We start from the raw sequence: 26,716 nt of genomic DNA on the forward strand, positions 1-26,716 counted from the left end.
ATTTTAACCCATGGAATGGTGGAAATTATATACAGTTCCCTGACCTTCTGGAGATCTCTACCCAATTAGCAGAGTGGCTATTGCCAAAATGCTGGTGCTGCCTAGATTATTATACCATTTCCCTGCACTACAGTTGATCCTGCTTAAGGTGTTTTTCAGAGACTTAAACAGCCTACTGTTCGACCTGACATAAGGGCTGGGAAAGAAAAGGGTGGCCCTGCATAAATTATATAATTTCCCACCCCCGCTGGCTGTATCCCCCCTCCAGAAAGGGTAGAGTTTGGTGCTATATCACAAGCACACTACATGACAACACAGCTGCAATGGCTGGTTAGGTGGCTCCCAGAGAAGGTGAGTATACTGAGTGAACTTCAGGGACAAGCAATTACGGAGTGTTTGCTTGACTGTTTCAGGAAGACCACCCCAGCAGGCAACCTGGCCACAGTGGCCAAACACTGCTTGCACAAATATTTGCAACCCAGGAAGAGCATCCCATCCTACTCAGTGAGCGCTCCCTGACTCGGCCTTGGACAGAAGCAGGACTGAGTAATTGGTGAAATGTATATGCACAACACATGGATGACTTTCAATGAAACCCTGGATGAGTACGTTATTGATGGGGGTACAATTCCTGACATATAACACTCTTAGCAATGTGATTAGGGTATAGGGGGCCCGGACCATAAGAAACCACCAACATCGGACGAGCTACATTTCACCCATGCCAACGGTAGACAAGCTGTGACTCAACCATGTGTCCTCAAAGACATTGCCCAATTGCCAGAGGCCAATTTCTACCATAAGGCCTGCCCAAGGATCATGAAATTCTGGTTAGATGGTGATGGACTTGCTTATGTGCCTGTTGGGCATAGTGACATGCACCAACAAAAATAAAGATGTCCTACATTTTATAAACTACTGTATGCCCCGGTCAAGAGACGTATAACTATGGGTTGGAATTCCCCTTCTGCGCCATTAGTTAAACACTGGATATGCAACCAAATGGATGAATGCAGAGATAGTGGGATAGAACTTCTCAAGCATGAAAGGCTATACGCCCAACCCCCACTCCTCCACCGCCCGCCCCAACCGCCCTCCGAGGACACATCCATGAACGAAAAAGTCAGATGACAGGCCACCCTGAACTCAATTCCCAAGACAGATGTAGCCCATTGGTGACGGGGAGATACAGGTGAACTGGAGAGAGAGAGAGAGAGAACACACGAGAGTGAGACAGAGCAGGGTCCCAGCACACACAGAAGGTCAGTAAGACAATGTACCCCAGATTCCTGGCATATACACTAGAGTCTAGAACAAACATGAGCTTGAGGTACTACGAGGAAACCCCAGAGGACGGACCTGATAAACACGAGTCCTAGCCTTCTAAGCTCCACGTAATTTCACACACAAGGTTAGGGCCTGTTAAAAAAGAACTCGCCGTTACTCGCATGCAATAGAACGTAGAAGATATTTGATTTAATCGGTATGCGATGATGATTATCTCTCATTGTCAATAAGATGTAAAACCCAATAAAGATGCATTTGAAAAAAAAAGTTGATATGAAATATATATTGACAAGCACACAAAAATCCTTAAAGGGTCACTGGACTCACTACCAGTGCTGGCTAAGAACATGAAAGTTCGCAGGAATATAAAATCCAATGATTTACCAAAACATCATGATTTGACGAAAATGGGCCCCGTTTTAGTCCTTGTGAAGAAAGTTGAACGATGAAGAACATAAATCAACAGAATTACCTGGTTTCCACCGAGTCCATGACATGTGTACATTATCAATGGTTTACCATCTTGATAGTTTTGACCAACATCCATACATAGATCTCTACCTACATTTTTGACCTGAAGACAGAAACAAAACAAAAAAGGAGTTAAACTATTATAAAGTGTGCAAAAACATACAGTCCCGGAGTTACAAACTTTATGTATATATTTTGTATAAGGCGTCCTTTTCTACAAAGCTCAAAAGTGCATATATCTGTAATAATCAACTGAACATAATTTCCTACACCTTCATTGTAAACAAGGTGCAATTTCTTTCCAAACATTCCTTCACAAAGTAATGTTTATTATGAGAAAAGGTTATTGTTCTTGTCTTTACAGAAATACAGTGCGCTCGTAAGGGCTTTTTCTATATAAAAAGTAGCAAAGATTAAGGCCTTCATTACAAGTCTGGCGGTCTCATGACTGCCACATTATGACCGTGGCAGAGCCACCACAGTCGGACCACTGACACCGGCAGCCGGCAGCCTGGTGGTCCCGGTTGTTTTAAACCACCAGGGCAGCGCTGCTTGCAACGCCACCCTGGGGATTACGAGTCCCCATTCCACCAGCCTTTCCATGGGGGTTTACACCGCCATTGAAAGGCTGGCAGAGAGGGGCCTTGGGGCCCCCTGCACTTGGCATGGGCAGTGCAGGGGCCCCCATGAACAGCCCCGTCGCGCATTCCACTGCCTGAATTACGGGCAGTGGAATGCGTGACGGGTGCTGCTGCACCCGCCGCACTGCCACATTGGCGCTGGCTCCATAAGAGCTGACGTCAATGTTAAGGCCTTGTTCACCACAGGGCCGACGGGAGGAAACACTGTTTTTGTGGATGGGGTAGGTAAATTAAGAATTATGGATTGTAATGTCACCAATAGCAAAGGATAAATTAATCTAAAATAAGCCAGACCATGGAAAAAGAATTACAACATGATTAACTGTGGGCAAGTCACTATTCAACTAGTAGCTTTCCCTCTTGGTTTGTCCCCAACATATTGTCATTACATCACTCGCACAGTGGCAATTTCTTACCACCCCACCATCTCTGTTAAGTGGTTCAAAAGGGTATGATTGGGAAAGAATGAAAACCCAAAATAATAAAGCAATGGCATCTTCAGTCGATTTAATATCGTTGGATAAAAGAGTGAGTTTGGGTATTGGGCTGGCCTGTGGTGCAAGTTGATTTGGAGGCCTTTACCTTGTATCCCAGGGGATGCTCACACCATGGTGTCTCACTTTGCTGGGAAGGTTGTGATGGTGCGAAGATCTCCCTGATGTCTAATGTCTGTGTGTGAATTCATGGATACTCCACCATATCAAGAATTACTATATTAGAGTAATAATGGCTACTACTTCTAATGTGTCAAATGTATGAAACCAAATTGGTCATGCTCAAGTTAAGGTGGTGAGCCTTTGATACTTCTCAAGTTCATGTTCCTTTTATTAAAATAAGGTATGACCACTGTTATACCCAATTGTGGCCTAATCTTCACCTATGTGGTACCCAGGCATGCAAACAAAGGTAGGCTGAAGTTCTCTTTCAAAGGCCTTTCACACTATCCTTAGAGAAGCCAGGGCCAGAACCCATTGTTTAAATACATCAGAGGCCCTTGAGATTGTCTTATCAGCCACACCCATACAAATGAGATTAAGAATATGGCTCCCCTTCAATGATAACCTAAATACAGAAAAATATTTTGACTCAAGTTATTCTGTATAGTTAAATTACATGGCGGTAAGCAATTCTTTTTGTGTCTCGGTCAAAAGGTGAGCTTTTATGTTTTTCCCCTAGTCTGGGACAGCGAATATTTAAATGTTCCTTCTTGAAAATCATTGGAAGCACAACATTTTAACTGTAACTTTTCGTTCAAAATTATGCTTCATGTTTTTTGTTTCTAGCGTTTAGCAACCAAAACGATTTTATGGTCCCTTCATTCATCCTCAGTCTTACTTTTTTTAATAACCCACTCCATTTAACAGGGGTGTGTTTGAAAAGCATTTACATCAAACTACTTCCCATACGTATATATATTTCCAGTTTTACAAATGCAACCAAGGAATGGAAGGATTCACCATGATGTTTAGTTCGACTACTTTTGACATCTTCTTTCTGGATTACAATGACAACAACAATCACTGGCAAAGACCTTTTTTTTTTTTTTTTTTTGCAAACATTAAAAATTCAATCAAAAGGTGGTGATCATTTGTATAAAGAACAATAAGTAAAAGGAGTGCTGCTTTTCAGGTGGCGGTGCTCATGTGCTCAGGCAAAATGCCATCACTCATACTGCAAGCCAGTGTTGACACATGTGGTGGGCAGAAGCAAAATGTGAATGACACATGGACAGACCAATGGATTAAGAGGGGTAACTGAATGCTCCCAACCTGTGTGTATATTTGTATGTATGTTTATTTAGCTTTTTCTTGAAAACATAAGGCTGGAGAGAAAAGATTGAGCTATCTTTGGGTCAGACCTAAAACTTGTTTCCATTGTACCATTGTCATTGTAACAGAGTCAGTTTAATCTCACCCAGTCTGAATATGATAAGAAACGCTTAAAATGTGTCATGTAGTTTTATTACTGTTTGTCAGGATATACTGTGTGGATAAATGGCACATGGGCAGAACTTTTCTGCTACAAGATGGCACGAAGTGTTTGAATATCATGGCTAAACAATGGAATGGAAAGGCAAGGTTTATGGAGAATTCAATGTTAATGCTTAGGGGTTAAGTCCATCTGCAACTACTTCTGAGCTTCACTCAGGCAGGAAAAAAGGCAAAAACAATGACTGGAATTAGAAACGTTATACTTTTCCTATGAGGCTGGGGTCAGGGAAAGCTAATTTCAGGGCAGGAGTGGATTCCTCTCCAGACCTGAAAGCTATACTGCAAAAACAGGCACTCACTCGAATCAGTCTCACTCCCTTCCAGCTTATACTCTCCCAGAGCATGCATCTCAACACGAGAAGAGGGCATTTCCCACTCCTGGTGATTATCTGAGTGAAGCAGGCAAGAAAGAGGAAGAGAACATAGGTGGATACACCATTCGACAAGGCCTTCCTTATCTCTTTGCTCACTCTGTTCATTGTGCTACTGTGGTGCGCACCCTCTATGGAGAGACTTTTGTGAGCTCAAATATGGTTGATTTTTCAAGATTATTCTACTGAAGCTGTCACCACCTGTAACCATACCTAAAATGAGTGAGGGAAAAAAAGCAAAGGGGAAAGATAACATGAATTAAATAATGGTAAAAGGACACATCAAGTAATGGACAGAGTAGAAAGAATGGAAAGAATAAGCAGCAGCAAAAAATGCAATAAGACCGAGGTTCTTTGCTTTAGGATAAGTAGGGCACAGTGGTCCCCTAACTGGTGGCCTAAAGAGTGTGGCACCCTGCCTCTACCTGGTTCCACTAGGATTTCCTTTTGATGATCATCTGTCTTTTCAAGCTCAGGTTAACCAGACCATAAAATCCTGCTTGTGGATTTTGAGGAAATTGAAGAAAATTTTCCCCTACCTTTTAAAAGAATGGAGAATTACTACCACCCTGGCCATGGTCCTGTCCAGATTGGACAATGGCAATTCTCTCTTGCTCAATTTGGATAAAGGATCACTAAAAAAACTGCAGCTGATGCAGAACACAGCGGCCAGACTTATATTGAATTTGCCACAATCAGCCTCCGCTACGGAGAGCCTTAGGAACCTGCATTGGCTTCCTATAGCCCAACGGATCTCTTTTAAGGCACTCTGCATTGTACACAAAGCCACTCACGGGATTGGATCCAAGTACTTGACTACTTATTTACAGTGGCACCATCCTACACGCCTGCTGCGCTCTGTCAGCACCTTTCAAATTCGAGTCCCCCGTACCAAGAAAGTGAAGTGGGGGGACAAAGCTTTTACTATCGCAGCGGCCAGGATCTGGAATTCTGTCCCGCTGAATCTCAGGAAAGAGCACAATTACCTTACCTTCAGGAAACGGGTCAAGACCTGGCTGTTTCCTCGATAGCCGGCACCTTTCTCTTTTTAGACAGTGCACTGCCTTACCTTAGTTAGCGCTTCGATGCCCCCGGGCCGGAATGTGCCTTATAAAAACACCATACATACATACATACATAAAAGGAGCAGCCAATCTTGGGCAGGTAAAGTGATATTGTTCCCTTTAAGTCCTTTACAAAAGTGGAGGACAGAAGGTTTGGAACCACTGTGATGCTATCTGTATTGAACCGCCACCTCTATCTTGACCACATTTTGTGCTCAGCTTAGCTTTGAACACCGTCACATTGGTGACGCAGGTATTTTTCCGTGCACAGCTTGTTAAACTGTTTTCGCTCTTCTCACCAGGGAAAGGAACAAAAACATGGGGGAGCGCTGAAGATAAGCAAGTACCAGGCTGAGGATGTTATGATAGAGCAGGATACAGTTGCTAATCAGGGTCTTCAGGCCATTAGCCGTTCTGGCAAGCAACACAGTGTCATCCACGTATAACAGTGCAGGTACTGCCTTGCTCTCAATCATCGGGACGTCTGCTCCTGCTCCCATTAACAATGCTTCTAATCCATTTGTATAAAGTAGAAAGAGTATGGGGGCAAGAATGCAACCTTGGTGGACACCACGATTAATTTTTACTGGTGGAGTACCCTATTCGTTCTCACCGTACCCTATTGAGGCTGACACATCTCAAAGCAAAAGTCTTAAAAAGGAGACCAAGACCCCATCAAGACCCATAGAAGCAAGGATCTCCCAAAGATCTGACCTGTTTACATGGTCAAAGGTGCTTGTCAAATCCATAAACGCCAAATGTATTGCAGTTCTCTTTGCCAACTTATATTTAGCCACGATAAGAGGTACATTTAAACATTGCTTGATAGTCCCTAGGCCCTTCCTAAAGCCATATTGGATCCGAGATATTACATTATGATGGCTTTCCCAAGCAAGGACCTGTTCTAACACAACTCTTCCAAAAAATTGTAAAGTTGAGTCAAACAAGATATCAGGCAGTAGAACTCTGGATTAGGGACATCGCCCTTTTTAAAAAGAGGAACCACAATTGAAAGGCTCCAAGACTTCAGGATCCCCTTGCGGCAAACTGCATTAAAAACAGACGTGAGGGTGGGGGCCCAAAACCCAGGGTTCTCTTTAAACAGGTCCATTGGAACACTGTTCCGGGTGCTTTGTTACACAGACTATCTCAAATGGCTTTGAGGATTTCCTCCTCTCTAAATAGCATTTTCATACCTAATTCTCCAACACTAGGGATTACAACAGAGCTAGAAATAACCTGGGAGTATACCGCCTTTAAGTGGTTAATTATTTCTGACAGATTTTTTCATCACCATTCACATCAAAGAAAGAACATGCCCTTCTCCTACAACCATTCATCAACTTTAAATCAAGTTATAGCAAATTTCCAGTGTACCACTCAGTTCTGACACTTCCTTCTGTTAGAGTGATACCAGAGAAGCTTACTCAACATTCATTCTAAGTCATAAGAGAGAGAAAGTGTACGCAACTCTTAAATTAACATTTTATCCACATATGAACACAAATGCATAGTGCTCCAAAAAATTGGGCTCCACAAAGTGAAAATGTAACCAGCAGTCCTTCATATTTGACTTTATTTTTTATTACGGAGTCATACAGCAAGCTTGTAATCCAGGTCATTCTGTTGTTCTACGCACTGGCATTATAAATTCATTATGCTCTATGCTTAAGCCCATTTTTAGCTCTCCTTATTTGCTAGATAATCACAATAAATAAATTCTGATTATACTCAATTATTCCTGGGTGTTTGAGGGAAGGGGAATAAGAATGCTCAGTTCTAAGATGGTCCATGCTGAGCTCAGTTGCGGACTGTAGGAAACTGGGTAGTTGTGTAGGATATGAGACCTATGCAAGTAATAGGTCCACAATTTTCCTTAAGGGGAAGCAAGCACCCCATTGTAGCACTTGACTCTTTCAGTGTGGCAAAGCACAGCAGTCTGAGAATTAGTCAGGGGAGGTAGTGTGATCTAGTAAACACCATTCACTGACACACAATAATAATGATCAATAAATGATTGTCCATACAGTGCTAAAATGCTACACATTAATTTACAAATATCTACATAAGGCAGATAGAAAATGCTTTAGATTATATTATGACAGTATTCCCCACCTATACCAGACAGCACATCACAATTTAGGGGGATATCACTTTAAATAAAACAAGCCTAATGGCTGTATCTAAGGTGCACCATGTTAAAAGGCAAACACATCACATGTTAAAAATCATCAACATTTCCCTATAGTCATTAATCACCTCTAAATGTAATCCTTAATGCAAAACCATTTTAACACTGAACAAAAACATTACTAAGAGCAAAAAAGGGTTAAGATCTGTCTTTTTTATATACCTTCAGGTCAGAAAAATGCAGTCATGGGATCAGCCTCTAGAGGACACTGCACTCCTAGCTGTAGAGCACAAGCTTCAGCCAAGGAATTGCTTTAAAACTCAGTCAAAAAGCGAGAGTGATCATAATTTTGTGGCTCTTGTAAACTTAGGGTCAATTTTTAAACTTCCTTTGCAGGGAGCTGCTGCATTCCTGCAGAACCCCCAACTCATTTCCTTATTGGTGGTGATCCTGCTGTCCTGGGATCATCAGAATGATGAAAGAATTTGGGCCAACACAAGCCCCACAAGCCTTTATGCGGCGCTCCCGGCCTGGAGCATGAATATTTTATTAGTGTTGCGGCTGCTTTTTTTTTTTTTTTTTACTGGGAACGAGCCCTCACACCCGTTTTCTTCTCTCTTTTTTTGTCGATGGTGTCCGGTCTCACTAGAGCACCCTCAACCTCCAATCTGCTGGGGCTACAACGGGAGTCCACTCCCATGAGCCCGGCCGGCTCCCCAGGAGACCAGCTCAGTACTTGCCAGTGAGTGAGTCAGCCTCCTTGCCCGCCCTGTGTGAGCAGGGTGCCTGGACTGTGGTGCCCTTCAGACATGGGCACGGGGGGCTGGAGCAAGCCCACCACCACTGGGGGCTCTCCCACCTCTGTTGTTGGTCAGTGCCTGGAAAGGGGGTCCTGGGCTCCTTTTTCATGCTGCAGGTAGGGGGGGAGGGGAGTGACAGCACACCCTCTTTTTCTTCAGTGTGAACACCTGGGCAAAAGGGATCCCACGGGGGCAACAAGTGGCATGGGATGTGGGCCCCATCAATACCTCCTCCTTGCAAACAATTGAAGAAATCATGGGCGACCCAAGGGCCCTGGAAGGTTCTAGCAGTCAGGGACCCCTGGCCAATCCTAGACAGCCACATCACCCTTCAACCCCAAGCAAACCTTCCTGTACAGCTTGCTGGAAGAGCTCAAGATGGAGCCAGTGAGAATTCACTGGTCACATCTCCTCTGGGTGCCTCAGCATTGTCCCTCGCTGATATCCCTGCCAGGACCATTCCCACTGAAACATCAAAGGGAAGATAATCTCTCTCTTGGCTCCAATTGTCTGGGTGTCCTCAAATTTTTCAGTGGGCCTGTGTTGTCCCCAGCCCTAGTACATTGTGACAGATAGTTAAAAGATGGAAATTTTCTTCCCCACCACTTCCTCATCAGGATGTGAGGGAAGCACTGTTAAGTACTTCTTTTGTGTGGGGAGGCCTACATTCCCTATGCTGACAAGCAGAGTAATTAATTTGGCCCAGCAGGATGACAAAAGGCCTAGTCTATGATCCTGAGCAGAGCCTGAGAGATATGGAAATTCAGATGAGCCATAAAAAGTACATATATCTGGTTGGGGCGTGCATAATCAATCTTGGCTAACGTTTTACCCCATTTTGGACTTGAGGATGGACAAGATGTTAACTTGCAGACTGTCAGAAAGCATTAACTTTGTAGTCTGAATGCAATGGAAGAGATGTATATTTCTGCACTCCACTGCACCTACAGTCAACCGTATACAGTTGCAATATGAAGGCTCACCGTAGGCATGAGGAAAGAGGAAGAAGAAAAGAAAATAGACATGGATATTGTTGCTTTGAATCATGCCTCTGCCGGGCATTAATATCTAGGGGTCACAGTGGCTGTCTAGAGACAAGGCAAACATTTTAGGTTCTGCTATAATGACACCATCTATTCTTCCTCTATTAAACTGGTTTACTGGTTGAGGGGGTGGTGAAACCCTACTCAAGCAGCAACCACAATCCTTGTCAGGGTGAGGTCACAAGCAAGCCCCCAAATTAACCTGTGCTCAATCCTCCTGTAGCTTGGCACAGAGGAGTCAGGCTTCAACTGTCATAAAGGGAAAGTACAGCACAAGAAAAATCCCACGCCAATTTAGAAAAACAGATTAAAATGTAATAAAGAACTTGACACCAAAACAACAAAAATCCAATTGGTAAAACTGAAGCACAAAGCGCCACTTGCAGCTATCTGATTGTGCGAGTTTGGATTAAAGTCACAAGTTCAGGCCGAATGCAGTGGAGTGCAGGGTTGGATACAGGGACCAGGTTAGTCCAGATGAAAGAATTACCTTCAAGTCCAGCGCGATTAGTTCCGTTCACGGTGGAAGAGGCTGCGAGGAGCAGACAAAGCATTGAGGATGGCCGTCAAAGTAGCGCAAAGAGCAGGCCTGGTGTTGCAGTAGCACAAACTTCCTCTCAGCATCAAGGATGGTCCTTGTCAGCACTTCACGTTGGAGGTACCTGCAAGTAGTCAATGCTGGTGGGTGAAGATTTGGTTTGCCAGAACTTTGCACTGGTGATGGATGCAAGCTGCAAGGTTTTTGGCACCAACTGGCTTATTTGCAAAGAGCTGATAAACTTCAGGGGAGCTGAACTTAGGCCACACTAAGGGTCTAGGAGCTGGGGGCACCTCTTGGAGGTCCGTAACTCACTGCAGCAGATTCCCACAGTTCTCAGGTGGGTGCAAATTGTAGGTCCAGGCAGTAGGTCAGCTGGGCAGTTGCAGGGAACCTCTGGAGCTTGTTATGTCCTTGTAGCTCAGAACAGGAGGTCAGCTGCCTGACCCTTGGAGTCACTTCAGACTGGGGTGAAAGGTGCAGGTCCTATCGTCTTTCTTAGCAAGCAGGGCAGCAGGCAGTAGAGCAGCAGGGTAGAAGGACAGCAGAGAGGTAGTCCAATGATAATATCTACAGAGTCCAATACCTGCTGCTTCCTTAGAAGTGGGAGAAGCTTCTAGAGAATTCCCTTTGACGTGTATATGGTGCCTGCCTACCCTGTCCTGGCTCCAGACTAACTACATGGGGTTGCAATCTTTTGTGTGAAGGCAGGGCACAGCCTATTCAGGTGTAAGTGGGGCTCTGCCTAGCTCCGCCCTCCCGTCCTGCCAGTCCTGCCAGTGATGGCCCATTCAGGCACACCTAAGTTCTCAAGTGTGTATGGATGTCTACCAGGAATATACAAAGACCAACTGCCAAATATACCCATTCATGAGTTCCACGCACATGCTGTCGACACTAAATGGCTACGGCAGGCAAATGCCAACTTTCTAAAAGGGGCATTTTCAAAACTGTAATCAAAAACTGACTTTACGATAAAATTGACTTTTTCAGTACAATTCCAAAAGACACCAAATTAACTGTTTACCTGTTCCCATTTGGAAGTTACAGCTTATTAAATGTAGTAAGTTAACTCCCATGTTACCCTATGTGAGAAGCAGGCCGTGCAGTAGCAAAAAGCAAATGTAAGAGTTTTTTCACTACCAAGACATGTGAAACTTAAAATGGCATGTCCTACTTTTTAAATACATTACACCCTGTGCTATGGGCTCTCTAAGATTACCTTAGACGTGACTTGTATTTATAAAAAAGACAGGTTTGAGTCTAGCAAAAGGTATATTTTGCTTGGTCAAAATGGCAGTTTAAAAACTGCAGAGAGAGGCTGCAATGGCAGGCCTGAGACATGTTTAAAGGGCTACTTAAGCGGGTGGCACTGGTAGCATGTAATTTATAGTCCCTGGGCACATGCAATACCACTTTTCTAGGCACTTACAAATACATTAAATACATATGCCAATTTGGTTTAGGTCAATTCTATCATGTTTAGGGGAGAGACCACAAGCACTTTAGCACTGGTTAGCAGTGGTATAGTGCACAGAGTCCTAAGACCAACACAAACAAATGCAGCGAAAAAGAGGTGGGTAAGGGCAAAACGTTCAGGGGAGACCGCTGCAGAGTGGGCCAGGTTCAACACTTCCCTACTGAGCTAACACATCTCCAGATATCTCTTATTTCCAGGCATTCTGTGTTTAAGAGTGATATTGGAATATCACAACTTTCTTTAATAAGTTCCAATAATGCTTACCAAACATAAAATTCCCTACTCCATCAGTGAGGTTAGATTCAGTACTTTAAATGTTCAGTTTGTTCCTCCCAGAAACAACACTGTATCCTTAGAATAAGTCTCTGCAGTAATTTCCTTCCTTCATAAAAACATGTCAAGTAAAAGTGATAGTCTTTAAAGTTTCACAAGAACTGGAGTTGAGGTAACAGCTGAATTAACACAGTATCTTGATTGCCTAAAAAGTATGCCATAAAGAATGAAACAATGTATACTAAATAGCCACTGCCTTTCCAAAACAATGTGAGACTTCTCGATGGATGCGAAAGTGTAGTGCATTGTCAAAGTAAGCCAACAGGTATTTCATGACCACCTCCAAACTATCCACCCTTTAAATGTGTGGGCCGTGAACAAGTTTGGAACATGCTGCTTGTGCACCCACCAAGGGCTGCAAGGTAAGCCACACATCATGAGATAGGGGCAGGTAGAAGTATCTCTAGCAGCAAGACATGAACCCCTTGACGATGGGGAAGCAGAGGCCAGAAATAGAGGAAATTGACACACTATATTGACAATATCTCACTAGGACAAAACCTAGTGGAGCTGCAGGTGCTTCCAGAGTGTCAGGGGTGTTTAATTCTGAGACAGGATTGCAGCTCATGCAGGCGGACGTTGATAGTGGTACAGTAGAGTATGGCTTACAATTGTAAAAAAAAAAAAATACTGACAAAACCAATAAATCTGAGTTTAAAATACTATTATATACAAATGCAGCATTATCACTTTAAAGTTAAACAATGTAATAAACAAAAGGTGGTCTATAATGAAGGACCCCTTGCCTTCATTATATGACAACCTTAACTCGGGCCTCAGGCTGAGAGAGGAAAGAGGAAAAAGCAAAGGGAGGAGAAGAGGATGGAAAAGAGACCAAGTCCAAAGAAGGGCTACACATAACTACACAGGATGAGAAGGCAGAACCTATGAAAGGTAACTGAAGAAGGCCCACAGAAACAGCAATCAGCCATGATCACATAAGACAAAATATGTGCTATGAAGTGTAATACAGAAGCGTCTCCAACAGCACCATCAATAGAACCATCTTCATTGTTGATGAACAATGATTTATAATTAATGCACTGTTTTTTGCAAAACAATGTGATTAGCATGTAACTGAAATAAGACATTATGCTCAAGAAACTTCACTTATGCTACCATTGGCTAATCTAGGCCTATTTTTCAAAATGGTTGGTGCTGCTTGCAGCCATGTTTTCAGTACGCAGCCAACCTTTTGCTTCTGACTCACCCTGCACAAAGACAATGTTTTTTTTTTAAGTGTATTGTCACTTTCACTTGCACGGGATGATTTTTTTTTTTTTTTAGTTCTGTAGCACGCATCCCCTGAGAATAAATGTTCAAAGTCTTACCTATTAGGACCACGGTGTGATTCTTCATTTTGAGGACCTATCCTTGTACATTAAGTAACATTTTTAACAACAACGAGGTGTCTGGAGGGCACTGGGCAAGGGAACTACTTTATATGAATTGTGGGATAATGTTGAAAATGTGAACTCAGAAACTGTATTGATCTTTCTCAAATGTAATTGGTTCAAACAGTGTGACTTCTACGCAATGGTATTAAATGTATGATTTTGATTGTAGAACACATTATGAGAAGCCCTTCTTGGATGCGAGGCTGGGGGTCATTCTCTTCAGACTATTAGGAGGTAGGACCACGTTGGCCTGACTTCAGATTTATAAATTTGATTTATTCTTCAAAGATTAAATAAATCTGGTTCTGCTTATCCATTGCTTGCATTACATCCAGAGCTTCATTCTATTTTCTTGATAAAATGTCTAATTGACTGACTTGGACTATTATGTAAAGATTTGAACCTGAAATAAACCTTTGTGGTTTTATGATGTTATTTGTCCTGTTTTCATTGTAGAGCCTAATGTGCTTTACAGTTTGCAATATATATTTAGTGATCAGATCCAGCTGAGAACTAACACAATTCATGGTCGGTCAGAAGGGCTTTAAATTGTCATTAATGAGAAAACGCACCATCAGTAATGAGAACAGCAACCTGAACATTGGTCTCAGGTTCAAGTCGAACATACATCAGAGCCAACTGTAGTTAGCAAGCTTATACTACGTAAACTTTGCACCACCATAATCAAATGCACAAAAGTTTTTCCACCTCGTTGCATTAAACTTTCACTGTGCATTGTCAGGTCAAGGGTAGTGCTCTTTGAAGAGGTCTTTTGCTTTTGTTTCTAGATTCAGTGCTGATCTGATGTTGATACGGATGCTCTTCCAGATTCTACAGCAAGAACAAAGAAGTCTTTCTTATGTTTTTTCCTTTTTGCCTTATTTTGTCTTAAGTCTGGGGTTAACCAGCCTCCTGTTGTCCCTCAGATGTGGCTAAGCTGGGGTCTTGTTGAGGGCTTTGTGATGCAGCTGGTCTTGGTGATGATCTGGGCAGGAAGTAGAAGCCAGTGCAGCTGTTTTTACATGGGTATCATGTGGCCGAATTTCTTTGATGTGACGTCCGCTGCAAGTAGGATACCTTTCAGGGATGCTAGGGTGCTATTCGGAATCCCAGCGTGCAAGGCTTTGCCTCTACATCCAGATGGAAGAGACAACTAAGTGTTGTGTGGCTGTCCTGAGTTTGCTTGCTAACAATAATATTATAAAACATGTTTTCTTTTATAAAATGCTTATTTGTTAACAGGACAACAATTGTGACATTCCTTCTTCAATATTTGTCATGTTTTCTTTGTTTTTGTTAGGCTATTTGTTTCACATATTTTAGCTGGGCACAAAATTAATGTTTTACCAAAGGGTGGTCCTCCCTGAAATAAAAAGACCGCAACTAACATTTTACAGTCTGTAGCCCAACTGCAAATATGGCAGGTTATAGGAGCTCTGATGTCTGGACAGACACTTTAATTGGGGCCCGTGTGCTAAAGAAGATTGTGTTCGTTCTATTCTAGTAAGACGAAATTTAAAAGAAAGGCTAGATTTGTGCCAAGTAAAAATATAAACGGAGTTTTAAGGGAATTCCAACATGAATGAAAAGATCATTTAAAAAAATGAATGTACTCCATTACACTGCGTATTACAGATGAGCTTCATTATTAATAATAATAATTTAACTGTCTTTCACTAATTCTTGTTTCTGCTGGCTTCAGCCACTAGAGGCTCTGTTGCTGTTTATGCAGTTATTTAAAATACATTTTGAAACGTGCTCTGCTCCTGTTTACTTTACATATCTGTAGCCTTCCTTTACTCTTGGAATGCTGCTGGTGTTTTCTTTCAATAACGTTTTAACTGGGAGGAAACACGCTGTACGCTATTTTCGGACACAAGGCAGTTCATAACCAACAGCACTGCAGCTGAAACATAGGCGGCATATAAGAGCAGCTGTCTTTCTTTCGAAGTCCCGCAGCTGTCGTTAGCGCTGATACAACTTTTACGTTTTGCATGAGTGACAAACAATACATCAAAATCAAAGAACAACTAGAAAATGTCGTTTTTAATTTCAGTTAAATAAATGCTGTCAGCAGAATGTATACGTTTAACCAGAGATTCAAATGTGACTAAAACCGTTTTGATTCTGAATCTTGAGTTCTCGCCACAGAGGCGGTGCATCCCAACAACCATGCAGCAGGGGATTCCCTTCCTGCCCTTCTGCAACCGCAGACTGTACTTATGAGACACTTAAGACCATTACTCCAGCCCGTGCCAAGGAAACCATATTGAAACATTAGCTTTCCCCCAAAAAACTGAAGAATAGTTCTTAAAAAATAAACAAAAAGATGAATAAGATGTAAATAAATTATAATAATTGTACATTTTAATGGACTTTTTTTGCATTTCATGTAGTTTTTTCGCAAAAATATATTTTATTAAAAACACATACCAAATATGATTGCGTATTTACATACTTGTTTAGACCATACTTCAAAAAGTGCTTATCAAGCAGAATGTGCCTTTAGTGGGGGAAGCTTTCTTTCTAAGAAGGATTCTGCTTTCCTAAAATAGTACCTGTTCATACAAAAATAGTCATTCATAAAGTTTAGTAGGAGCGCTATCCAGGAGGTGGAGGTTTACAACTAAACAGTCAAGTAAAGTCAATCCATCTTTATTCGGCCGTTACATTCAGTCATAAAAGAATACAAATTTACAAGATTAAAAAGGAAATTAAAAATACATACAATAAATATTACAAAATTCATCACTGCATCTTACTAGTCATAGTCAAGGTGGTTACATTTGGACATCCATAAAATCCTATTGAAAATTCCCATAGTAGCAGCATTCCCACATGGTTAAAGTGCATATTCTCTTTTTACAGCAATGAAGACTGTAATATAACTGAGTATTGCTGTAGAAATATCCATAGTAGACAGACTTTGTAAGTAAATTAACCCCTCCTTAAAAGATTTAAAATCTCCGTTCTGCAAAATGGGACACAAGAATCTCAACCTGGGACATGGATACAGGGTGCAAAATAGCAAAGTGCGCAGTCGATTGCGAATAACCTTTGTCACTCGGCTTGGGGGGGGGGGGCAATGCCAAGAACCACAGAATGGAAACGCTACCAAATGGTGGACAGCATTACTCCTTAATCTAGTTAGATAAAATCTCTGTCCTACTTTAACTACCCATGATAGATAAGATTCAGTGCTGTATGTCGTACTTTCTTGCATATAGCTTATGGCCGTAGGTCTATCTAAAATACTAATCAATTAGTCTGGATTTGGAATTGGCAACATTTGACTCCAGATTATCAAAAAAGTGCACAGAACCTAGATAATAAAAAGGTACATTTTATGTATGCCAGCCAGGGAATGAATGCCATATTATCCAGTCACAGGCAATCCTCCAGCACCTCCCTTGAAAAACTAAGTTGAGGATTACTCCATAACTTCATCCACAGGAGAAGTGGGGCCAACTTAATATGGTCATCAATGAATCCTACACCTAGTTTGGTATGCACGATAAACCTAGAGGAGGCTCTTACAACAGCTAATAGCCTACAAAAAAATCTGTTTTCAGCCACTTGAAGTTTGCCTGTAGCGGAATAGCCCCATACTCCAGCTTCATAGGTTCCCACTTCTATACATTTGCTTTTATAGAACTGTATCAGCTCATGCACCAGCCTCTATTCCAATCACTTAGAAAATCTAAATATGGACTCTCCCACTGTCCCCATTGTAATTTCTCTTTGTGTTACTAATCTAACCCATTTCCCATTAGAATCAAATAAAATACCTAGGTAATTAAAAATGTAAATTTTTACCAGTGGACTCTACTCTATACAGTAAGCCTTTGATTTTACGTGTTTGGGGCCACATGACATTATAAATGACTTCTGGTGGTTTAGTAAACCCGTCAATCAGCTTTTGCAATTGGTTTGCTTTATGCGCCAAAAGAACCACGTCATCAGCGTACAGCAAAACCCTGACTAATTGAGTACCAATTTTGGGCACATTAGTGCATTCCCTCAATACTGAATGTATGGAATTAATATAAAAAAGGAATTAAAAAAGGGGCAATTATAAAACCCTGTCTTAATCTCCCGGATCTTCTAATTTCTGAAGTGCAATCTTCCTCCCTGGAATAACGAACTCTGGTGGTAGTTCCCTGATGGAGTAGTTTTATAAGGTCCAGAACAGCGGGGTCTATGCCTGCTTCCTCCATCATAGCCACAATAAATAGCTCTCTATCCACCATATTGAAGGCACAGAATAAATCAATAAATGCTCCTCCCTTCACCGTCATATATTTACCCAGATTAATTGTAAAGTTCAACGTGTGCTCTGTTGTTCCCAAGCCCTGTTGGAAGCTATACTGTATCGGGCTGAAAAATGAATTGTCCTCCGCACCATGTTTCTAGCTGCTGCAAAATAATCCCCAAGATCTTCATAGTTGTATCCATTAACAATACTGGTCGATCACATTTAGGGGAGTTCCGATCGCCTTTCTTGTAAATGTGGACGATTACTGATTCCATCCAAGAAGCTGGCGGACCATACTTTATTGCTGCCCTCAGCACTGGGCCTTGGGCCCAAAAATCTATATTAATTTTACATAAATCTACTGACACCCTATCGGGGCTGGGAGCCTTACCCACAGTTGCACACTCAATTGCTTTTACTATGGAGGGTAAATCTATAAAATCAACTTTCCATCCTTCCTCCCCTTTGGGCCCACATCCCTCACTGCCAATACTTTCGTTGCCCCAAGGGTTAAAGATTGCAGAAAAGTGGTCAACCAATTCCTATTCTGTAATTAACATATAATACCGTCAGATTTTTAATCAGAGAAATAAGAGTGAGTTACAATATTCCATAATAACTTGGGATCTTTTAATTAGGCGGTCTTCTGCAGGTGTTCCTGTGCCCTCAACCTAATCTCCTGCCTCTTCTATTTAAGAGCTTGGGTATACTTAAGTTATGTCAATCTAATAGCCTCACTATTCCGCAAGGTTGGAAGGTTATGTGTGCTATGCCCTTGAACATCTGCTGAAAAAACTAAATTCAATACTAAAATCAGATAGTTAAGGGTCTCTCCCTAGGGATGTATGCACAAAATGGCCACCTACTTTTTCTGAAATATCATTAAATCCACATATACATTCCTCATCATGAGGGCACTTAGGGGGTCATTCTGACCCCGGCGGTCTCAGACCGCCGGGGCCAGGGTCGGCGGGAGCACCGCCGACAGACCGGCGGTGCCCCGCAGGGCATTCTGACCGCGGCGCTTTGGCCGCGGTCAGTGCAGGAAAACCGGCGGTCTCCCGACGGTTTTCAGCTGCCCGTCAGAATCCTCCAAGGCGGCGCAGCATGCTGCGCCGCCTTGGGGATTCTGACACCCTCTACCGCCATCCTGTTCCTGGCGGTTCGCCCGCCAGGAACAGGATGGCGGTAGGGGGTGTCGCGGGGCCCCTGGGGGCCCCTGCAGTGCCCATGCCAATGGCATGGGCACTGCAGGGGCCCCCGTAAGAGGGCCCGCTTGTATTTCACTGTCTGCATAGCAGACAGTGAAATACGCGACAGGTGCAGTAGCACCCGTCGCACCTTCCCACTCCGCCGGCTCGATTACGAGCCGGCTTCATGGTGGGAAGGTCGTTTTCCCCTGGGCTGGCGGGCGGCCTTTTGAAGGCCGCCCGCCAGCCCAGGGGAAAACTCAAAATACCCGCCGCGGTCTTCCGACCGCGGTACGGTATTTTGGCGGCTCCCGCCGGGCGCGCGGTGACCGCGCCCGGCGGGAGTCAGAATGACCCCCTTAATGTTAAAATCTCCTCTCCAGACAATTGAGTTTTGAAATTAAACTTAACTGTCCTAATTCTTCCACAATATATGTGGGTTGCAATGTGAAAAAATATGATAACAATTTACCAGAAGAAAATTAAATTTACTAGCAGAATAACATTTTTAAATCTGAAAGTGGGAGGTTGCTACAATTTGCTTACTCTTCAGGTACCCCTGGGAATTTGCTACAAAAATAGCCAAACTCCCCTTCTACCCACTGACACCAGGGTTGCTTCAGAGCAATAAGAATTAAAACCATTTAAAACAATGTTTTCAGCAGCCCAGGTCTCCTGGCAACAGATCACATCATAGTTCCTAATCCTAATATAGGACAACCAGTCCTCGTTTTGAAGCTTGTTCTTTAGCCCTACAACATCCCAGGACAGGAGATGCAACCCTTTGTCCTTAACATTGGGCCCAAGTACATCAAAATTGGTTACAAAGCAGTTGTGGGTAAGAACTTGGAGGCCCTGAGTGCCTCTCTCTCTATATAATGGACACAATTACTCACAAACTGTTTCCTGAGAGATTCATTCATTTCCATCTAGGTCGCCTAATACACTAAACCGACTTGCTGTTAAAAGTGAGAAGTTTGCATTCCTACTATTCCGAGAGGGATTATCAGTCTTTTTGCCTCTTGCCAGTTGAGGGGCTGGTTGTAAATGTCTGTAAAAAAGTCAATAGTGAATCAGACTTAATTAAGCCTATGCGCACCTGAAACAATATACCCCCTCGACCACAGGCCTTCAGAAGTTTACAATCACTGTGTCCCCGATGTAATTCCTTTTTAATGGGTTGACCCCACCCACTCTCCTTACAAATAAAATCTCGTTAGCCAGATCCCAGGGAGAGTTCACCATACACTTCAGCCAAAACAACACCTTGTTCTTAAGTAATTCTGCGGTTTTCTGGGTACCTGGCAGCAAGCTTGGAACCTTTGCCAAGATCATAACATAGGGACATGATGCAGGGGAAAGATTTATCAATGGCAGATCAATCATTTAATTAAGATTCTTGCCTTTCCCAGATGAACTGGGACTGCTTGGAACTAATAGGCCCGGCCTGTGTAGTGAGAACTGAGGAGGGAAATCATTTTTTTGATGATTTTATGCATTGTACTGAGTTTACAACTCCCTCTCTAGAGCCCCTATTATTTCTTTCCGATGGATTCCTATTCTGGTCAGCTAGTGGTTGAAGAGTTTCAGATCCAGACGATTGTAAATTACCAGTTGCAAGGGGGTGGGGGACAACATTTGCTGACAGCCCCCCCCCCCTCCTTCTCCGTAGAAGCCTCTAATATTTGATTTTCGTGTTGCCCCAACTGTGCCACATTTGTTTCAATGCTTGCCAGTCTTTTGCATAAAGGGCGATGCTTAGCGTCCAATATATCACTTATGCAATTCTTCAAGTAGTCCTATTGGCCTTCCAGAAAAATGAGTGGTTGAGCGAATACTGACATAGGGCTCAATTCTTGTACCCGCCTTCCTTTATTTCCTTGACTAGGCTCATGCTTAGATGCTCTTTTCCGCCTCTTAGCTGGCCTTAGAGCTCCTCCCTCTTGTGTGGGCAAAATAGAGGTTTGCAAAGGTGCTTCCCAGAGGGGTATTAGTAAGGGTACTGCCCGCCCTCTGGATAGGATTGGCTGCCACCTGCCCTCCAGTAATAGGCTCTTCTAGCCTTGGCTTCCCTTTAGCGAATCTGATACCGTGGTAAAACCTGTATCCGACACGTGTGGTAGGGATCCATTTGCCCCCACAGTATCCAAGTGGTAAGAGGTGATGGAGTCAAGGCCAAATGATTTCCCGCTGTTAAGAAGAGCCACCTCTTCACCAGTTTGATTTAATTTGCTACAAGATTGATGGCTTTCACTAAGAAATGAGCAACTGTTGTACCTTTGGGCTGCACAGGCTAAGATGGGCCCGATCTACAGGATCACGACCTCACATAGCAAGCACGTCTGAGCACGCCCCGGAGGTACGGAGGCTGGGGGATATAGTCCCACCCCTGCTGCACTGGCCTGATACAAAGTCTCCTGCCAGGTCGGGCTGATGTGAGCAAAGAAATGACATGCACTGCGGGAGCACTACCGTGCCTAAGAAGCGCATCTGGGCCTGCCCTGGAGATGAGGAAGCTTTGGGATTCAGTCCCACCCCAGACCCACTGGCCTGATACAAAGTCTCCTGCCAGGTCAGGTTGATGTGAGCAAACAAATGTCCCACGCTGTGAGAGCACGACCGCACCTAAGTAGCTCGTCTGCGCCTAAGGAGCACGTCTGGGCCCGCCCTGGAGGTAAGGAGGCTAGGAGATGTACTACCACCCTAGGTGCACTAGTCCAATACAAAGTATCCTGCTGGGTCGGGTTCATGTGAGCAAACAAGTGTCCTAAATAGTCAATAGTATAAGATCAAACATGAATGCTTCTCTTAGCTGAGTGGGGATGTGATTTGCAACCTCCCAAGTCATTTTCTGAAAGAGGCTAAACAAAAAAAGTCAGTGGCTGAAAGAGGCGGAGCAAAAGCCCATTATACACATATTAAAAAGTGTAAGTTTAACTAACAGATGCCCTATCAAAACCCATGTCTAAAAAAAGGGGCTGGAAGAGCCCATCTTCCAACAGTTTAACAAAGGAGAATCAGTTGGGCTGGTTTGGCTCCATAAGGACTTAATTTGACAAGTGATAACAGACCCTATAAAATAGTTACACAGAGATTCTGATGACGTACAAATAGGCTCAAAGGACTTACATGACAGACTAGGATCTACTGGACCTAATTTCAGTCCCTGATAACGAACATACCATGATCCTAACCCGAACAAATTTTAATCTACGGACATAAAATCTCATCGACAAATGTGAAGAGCTTAGAAACAGCTTGTTATGATAGCATACAACTATGCACCCTTATAAAAGGGTAAAGAAGCTAACAGCATTGTGCGATACATTTAAAATGTGCCGAGTCTGACAGAAAAGAACAGACTCTGACTTGGAAAAGTTTGGTTACCCAAATAATCCAGCATCAACATGTGTAAACTTGTCTGAGGCTCCAGATAGCATTATTCTGAAATGCAGTTGCAACACACTAGAATTTAAATGGCCTGAAGACGAGGACATAACTGCACAAACAAAAATAGGTGCTCAGATAAAATCATGTAAAAAAAGCATGGCTTCGGGGTTCTAGTCTGCTCTGGTGGCCAAGGCATTGCACCAAATTTGGACTGGATATGATGTAATTGAGTGTACAAGAGAAAGTATGTTGCAGGAAAGGGCAAATTGAAACCCCATGAAAAGTGATAGATGATGGTTGAAGCAGGGTTTTTGCCCTGATAATGTGTGCTGATTGCACTTTATGGTCTGGACTTGCGCCTGGCCCCTATGAAGGCTGTAATCTTCCTCTAAAAAAGAACAATCCAGTCCCAATATAAGAGACCTATGCAAGTGAACAAAAAAGTGAAAAACATAAGAAGAGGTAGTGAGTGCATCACGAGTATACATAAAACATCTGGGAAGAAGATTTGTATTGCTCTTCAAGTACATGCACGTGTCCCTTTTCAACTGCAGCACACAGTGAACGACTCTGCCTGACTATAATTGCCACAATCAGTTCATCCTCCCCAGGGCAAATCGGACACACAAAAACTCTTGAATTAACACATTTTAATGCGTGAGACTTGGGTATTACTTAGGTCTACACAATGAAAATGTTAGCCACATTTCTCAAGTCCTAGATATTAAAAGTTGCAAAATCATAGGAAGACACACGTTTAAGGTGAACTCTACAAGAGCACACAGAGTTGAATGACATGCACCACGTCTCCATAAACTGTATTAGATGAGGCAAGGTGGTTCTCCACTGGTGAAGGAGAGCAGTGAGACTACCAAACAATAGCAGGGAGAAAGCTTGGGGGCCCTTAAGTTCAGGGTCAAGCCAGGGCTAGGGAAATACTACAGCCTGAGCCCATCAATGCCTCTCCTGGCATAATTTAATACAACACAATATGAATATTGTTACCTGATCTTAGTTAGGGTTCTCGTCCTGCACAAATGGCCAGCTGCATGTTTTTGCAAGCAGAGAAATAAGACAACACCTTTAAACCCATCCTTCATCGAGTTACATTGAGCTGTTAAACTAGTGGAAACCATTAAGGCTACTACTAGAAGTGACAACCGAAACAATCGTTTTCTAGAAGAATGCTCCATTCCTCACTCAATCAAACAGTGGGCTTAGCTAGAGAAGTACGTTTGGATGTACAGGATGCAATCTACCGCAAACCAAATTGTGCAGGCAAAGCCAAAATCTTCAACCCTTCATTGAAAAGTATCTATTAATGCTATTAAATGTTTGAGACATGATATCACAACCTTTGGATTTGCCTCATTATTCTACAAGTACTGCCAGGGCACACCTTTCCCCTTAGTGTATGAAGTTCTACAATAACTTCTTATTTAGGAGTCATTCCCAAACATCAGGTCACAGAGATCGAATGGGTTATGGTCACTATCACCCAGTGACACTGCCAAATGCTAATCTGAAGCTCCTTACAAAAATTATGGCAGATCATATCCAACCTCATCTATAGCATGCAGTCTGGCTGGCATATTAAAGACAAACTTTGAAGCTGGCAAGGGAGACAGAAGATACTTTAATTTCTAGAACTCCTTACCAGTATCCCTGAAGGGTAAGTGTTGCTTTTCAAGACGGTTTCACTGACAGAATTAAATTACACCTCATTGTGGTCTTGCTGTTTATCCAAACTAAAAAATTTAAAAAATGGCCTTACTATTGACTGACTTTCTGTTGTGGAGTGTGAAGAATGAGATAACCTTACTACTGACTAACATTTTGTTGTAGAGTGTGAAGAATAAGATAAACCTGGAAACCCTTACAGGAAAGATTGCGACTCTAAAGGAATAGGTCTACTGGAACACTGCTAGTTGAGGACTCCTCAGTCTAATATGCCCACATGGTATAAGTGTGAGCTTCAGAAAAACGAGTGGGGAATATAGCCAGGTATAGCACTGCATGCTTCCTGTGATAAAAGCAAAGATCCACTCAAAGGTGAGGTATCATACAACAGTTGCTGAGAGCTTGTGAATTACATCACAAAGCAATTTCTAGGACACATGTACACTTTCCGTTGAAATAGACCTTTCCTTGCCTGGTTTGAAAAGAACCTGGAAAATTGACATAGAATTCCAAATTCCAGAGGACGTATAGTCTGATGTTTGCAAAGAGCAAAGGCTTGTGGTCAAAGAGCCCCAGAGCTGCTAACATGAAGGAGATAGCCTAGAACGGGCTCCAGGAGATCTACTGGGTGCTGACTAAACTCCACATGATATATAGGAGAGCTACTATGCAGTATTGAATGGCTCCAGCTCCAAAATAACTTAAGCACAAATGCTGTTGAACTGCCAGAGGAATCACCAGTTTCACTAAAATGCCCTGCAAACAACTGATGGAACAGAAGGCTTGTTCTTGCACTACTTGTTGATGACAATGGTCCACTGTGGGCTCCATTAGTATGTCAAGCCATTCTCATCCAAAACTAGAAATTATGTTTGACAGCAATGGCAAATATCAAGCAAAGCATTCTACATCACTAGAAAACTGGTTCTGATAGGCTGCACATAGGTATATCATACTGCTTGAATTGGAAACGTCTTTGAACAATTTACAGACTAACAGGAGGTCTGACCCAATGGCCGCAGGGAACTGAGACTACTTATGAAAGAGCATGTGACCACTGACTTAAATACAAGAGGATTACAGGAAAGCTGCTTCGTTAAGGTTGTGCTATTGCTGTTCTTCAAAGTCTCTACTGTCATTACGTCACCATTTTCTTCTTTTTGTCTTAAACACAAGTTTGATATCATACCAATGGTTCTCCAGTATGTAGGATTTATCTGATGATCTATATTTCCTGTTTCTGTCTGAGTAACTACAAAAAAAAAAAATTTTGACTGAGGGGGTGAAAGCCCCTCTCAGACAACAACCGCAATCCTTGTCAGTGTGAAGCACCAAAAGTCATGTGCTTAACCCTCTGGTAGCTTGGCACAAACACAGTCAGTTTAAAATCAGAGGCTATGTGTAAATTATTCATTCAGCATACAGAGATAAAGTGAACAACCAACACAAGAGTGTGATTAGAATCAGTTTGACTGTGGTTACCTATGTTGACCTAAAGGCAATGCAGTCGCAGAATCCAGACAAGACAAACATACACCTGCACAATGACACCACCACTAACAGATCCACATGGCTCAGACAGATAGACAGATAACTGACCAAACACTGCACATACTGATGTGGAGTGTTAACAGCATCAGTAACCAAATAAAGAGAGGCCTAGTGATGCAGTATGTCAAATGAATGCTGCCAGATGTGGTCTTTCTTCAAGAAACCCAACTCCAAGGAACTCACTGTAAATTCCTGGCTAGAGAGGTGTACTCCACCCTAGCACATGCTAGCTTCACCAGGGGAGCAGGAGGTGTAACTATATTGCTTAGGAAAAACCTCCCCTACAAAACAACATGGACATGGGTAGATCCCAAAGGACGATACGTGGGCGTGCAGGGCCTATGGGGCCACACTACAATGACCTTACTAAGTGGTTATGCCACCCCAGACTAAAGACACCCACCCTGGCCAAAATCACTGATATCCTACTTGACTCCACCTCAACACTACACATAACACATTTCGGAACATACTCCATGGTGCCCCAGCAGACAGATGGGCCTGACTGACATTTGGTGTAATATACACTCATACACATAAAAATATTTCTATTTCTTGGGGCACATAGGGTGTACTTAAGACTCAACTACATCATGATGCCTTGGGTTGAGGCGGCGGAGGTAGAACACGTTCTCCAGTATGTAGGATTTATCTGATGATCTATATTTCCTGTTTCTGTCTGAGTAACTACAAAAAAAAAAATTTTTGACTGAGGGGGTGAAAGCCCCTCTCAGACAACAACCGCAATCCTTGTCAGTGTGAAGCACCAAAAGTCATGTGCTTAACCCTCTGGTAGCTTGGCACAAACACAGTCAGTTTAAAATCAGAGGCTATGTGTAAATTATTCATTCAGCATACAGAGATAAAGTGAACAACCAACACAAGAGAAATCCCACATCAATCTAGAAAAATAAAAAAAAATGTCAATCAATCAGTAAAATTAGCGTATTGAAATTTAAAATGTTCTAGTGAAAAATAACACCTAAAAGAATAAAGCGCCAACCGCGGGCCTCTAGTCGCACAAAATTGGGGCAGATTCAAAAGTTATGGCCAACTGTGATGAAGTTCCAGAGAAGGTAAAGATCAGTGGGGTAAGGCAGCTC

The 26,716-nt window shown here is 42.7% G+C and overlaps 1 protein-coding gene across 4 annotated transcripts in view; it reads right to left on the reverse strand.

Annotated features, from left to right (window-relative positions):
• Nucleotides 1-26,716, reverse strand: part of GALNT3 (polypeptide N-acetylgalactosaminyltransferase 3) — a 681,517-nt gene that overhangs the window by 106,524 nt on the left and 548,277 nt on the right. For all 4 annotated transcript variants that reach the window (XM_069225259.1, XM_069225260.1, XM_069225257.1 and 1 more), the window contains one exon: nucleotides 1,760-1,861. In XM_069225259.1, the coding sequence (XP_069081360.1) occupies nucleotides 1,760-1,861 (102 nt within the window). The remainder of the gene's footprint in view (nucleotides 1-1,759; nucleotides 1,862-26,716) is intronic.

Source organism: Pleurodeles waltl, chromosome 3_1 (genome assembly GCF_031143425.1).
Source record: "Pleurodeles waltl isolate 20211129_DDA chromosome 3_1, aPleWal1.hap1.20221129, whole genome shotgun sequence".
NCBI lineage: Eukaryota > Metazoa > Chordata > Amphibia > Caudata > Salamandridae > Pleurodeles > Pleurodeles waltl.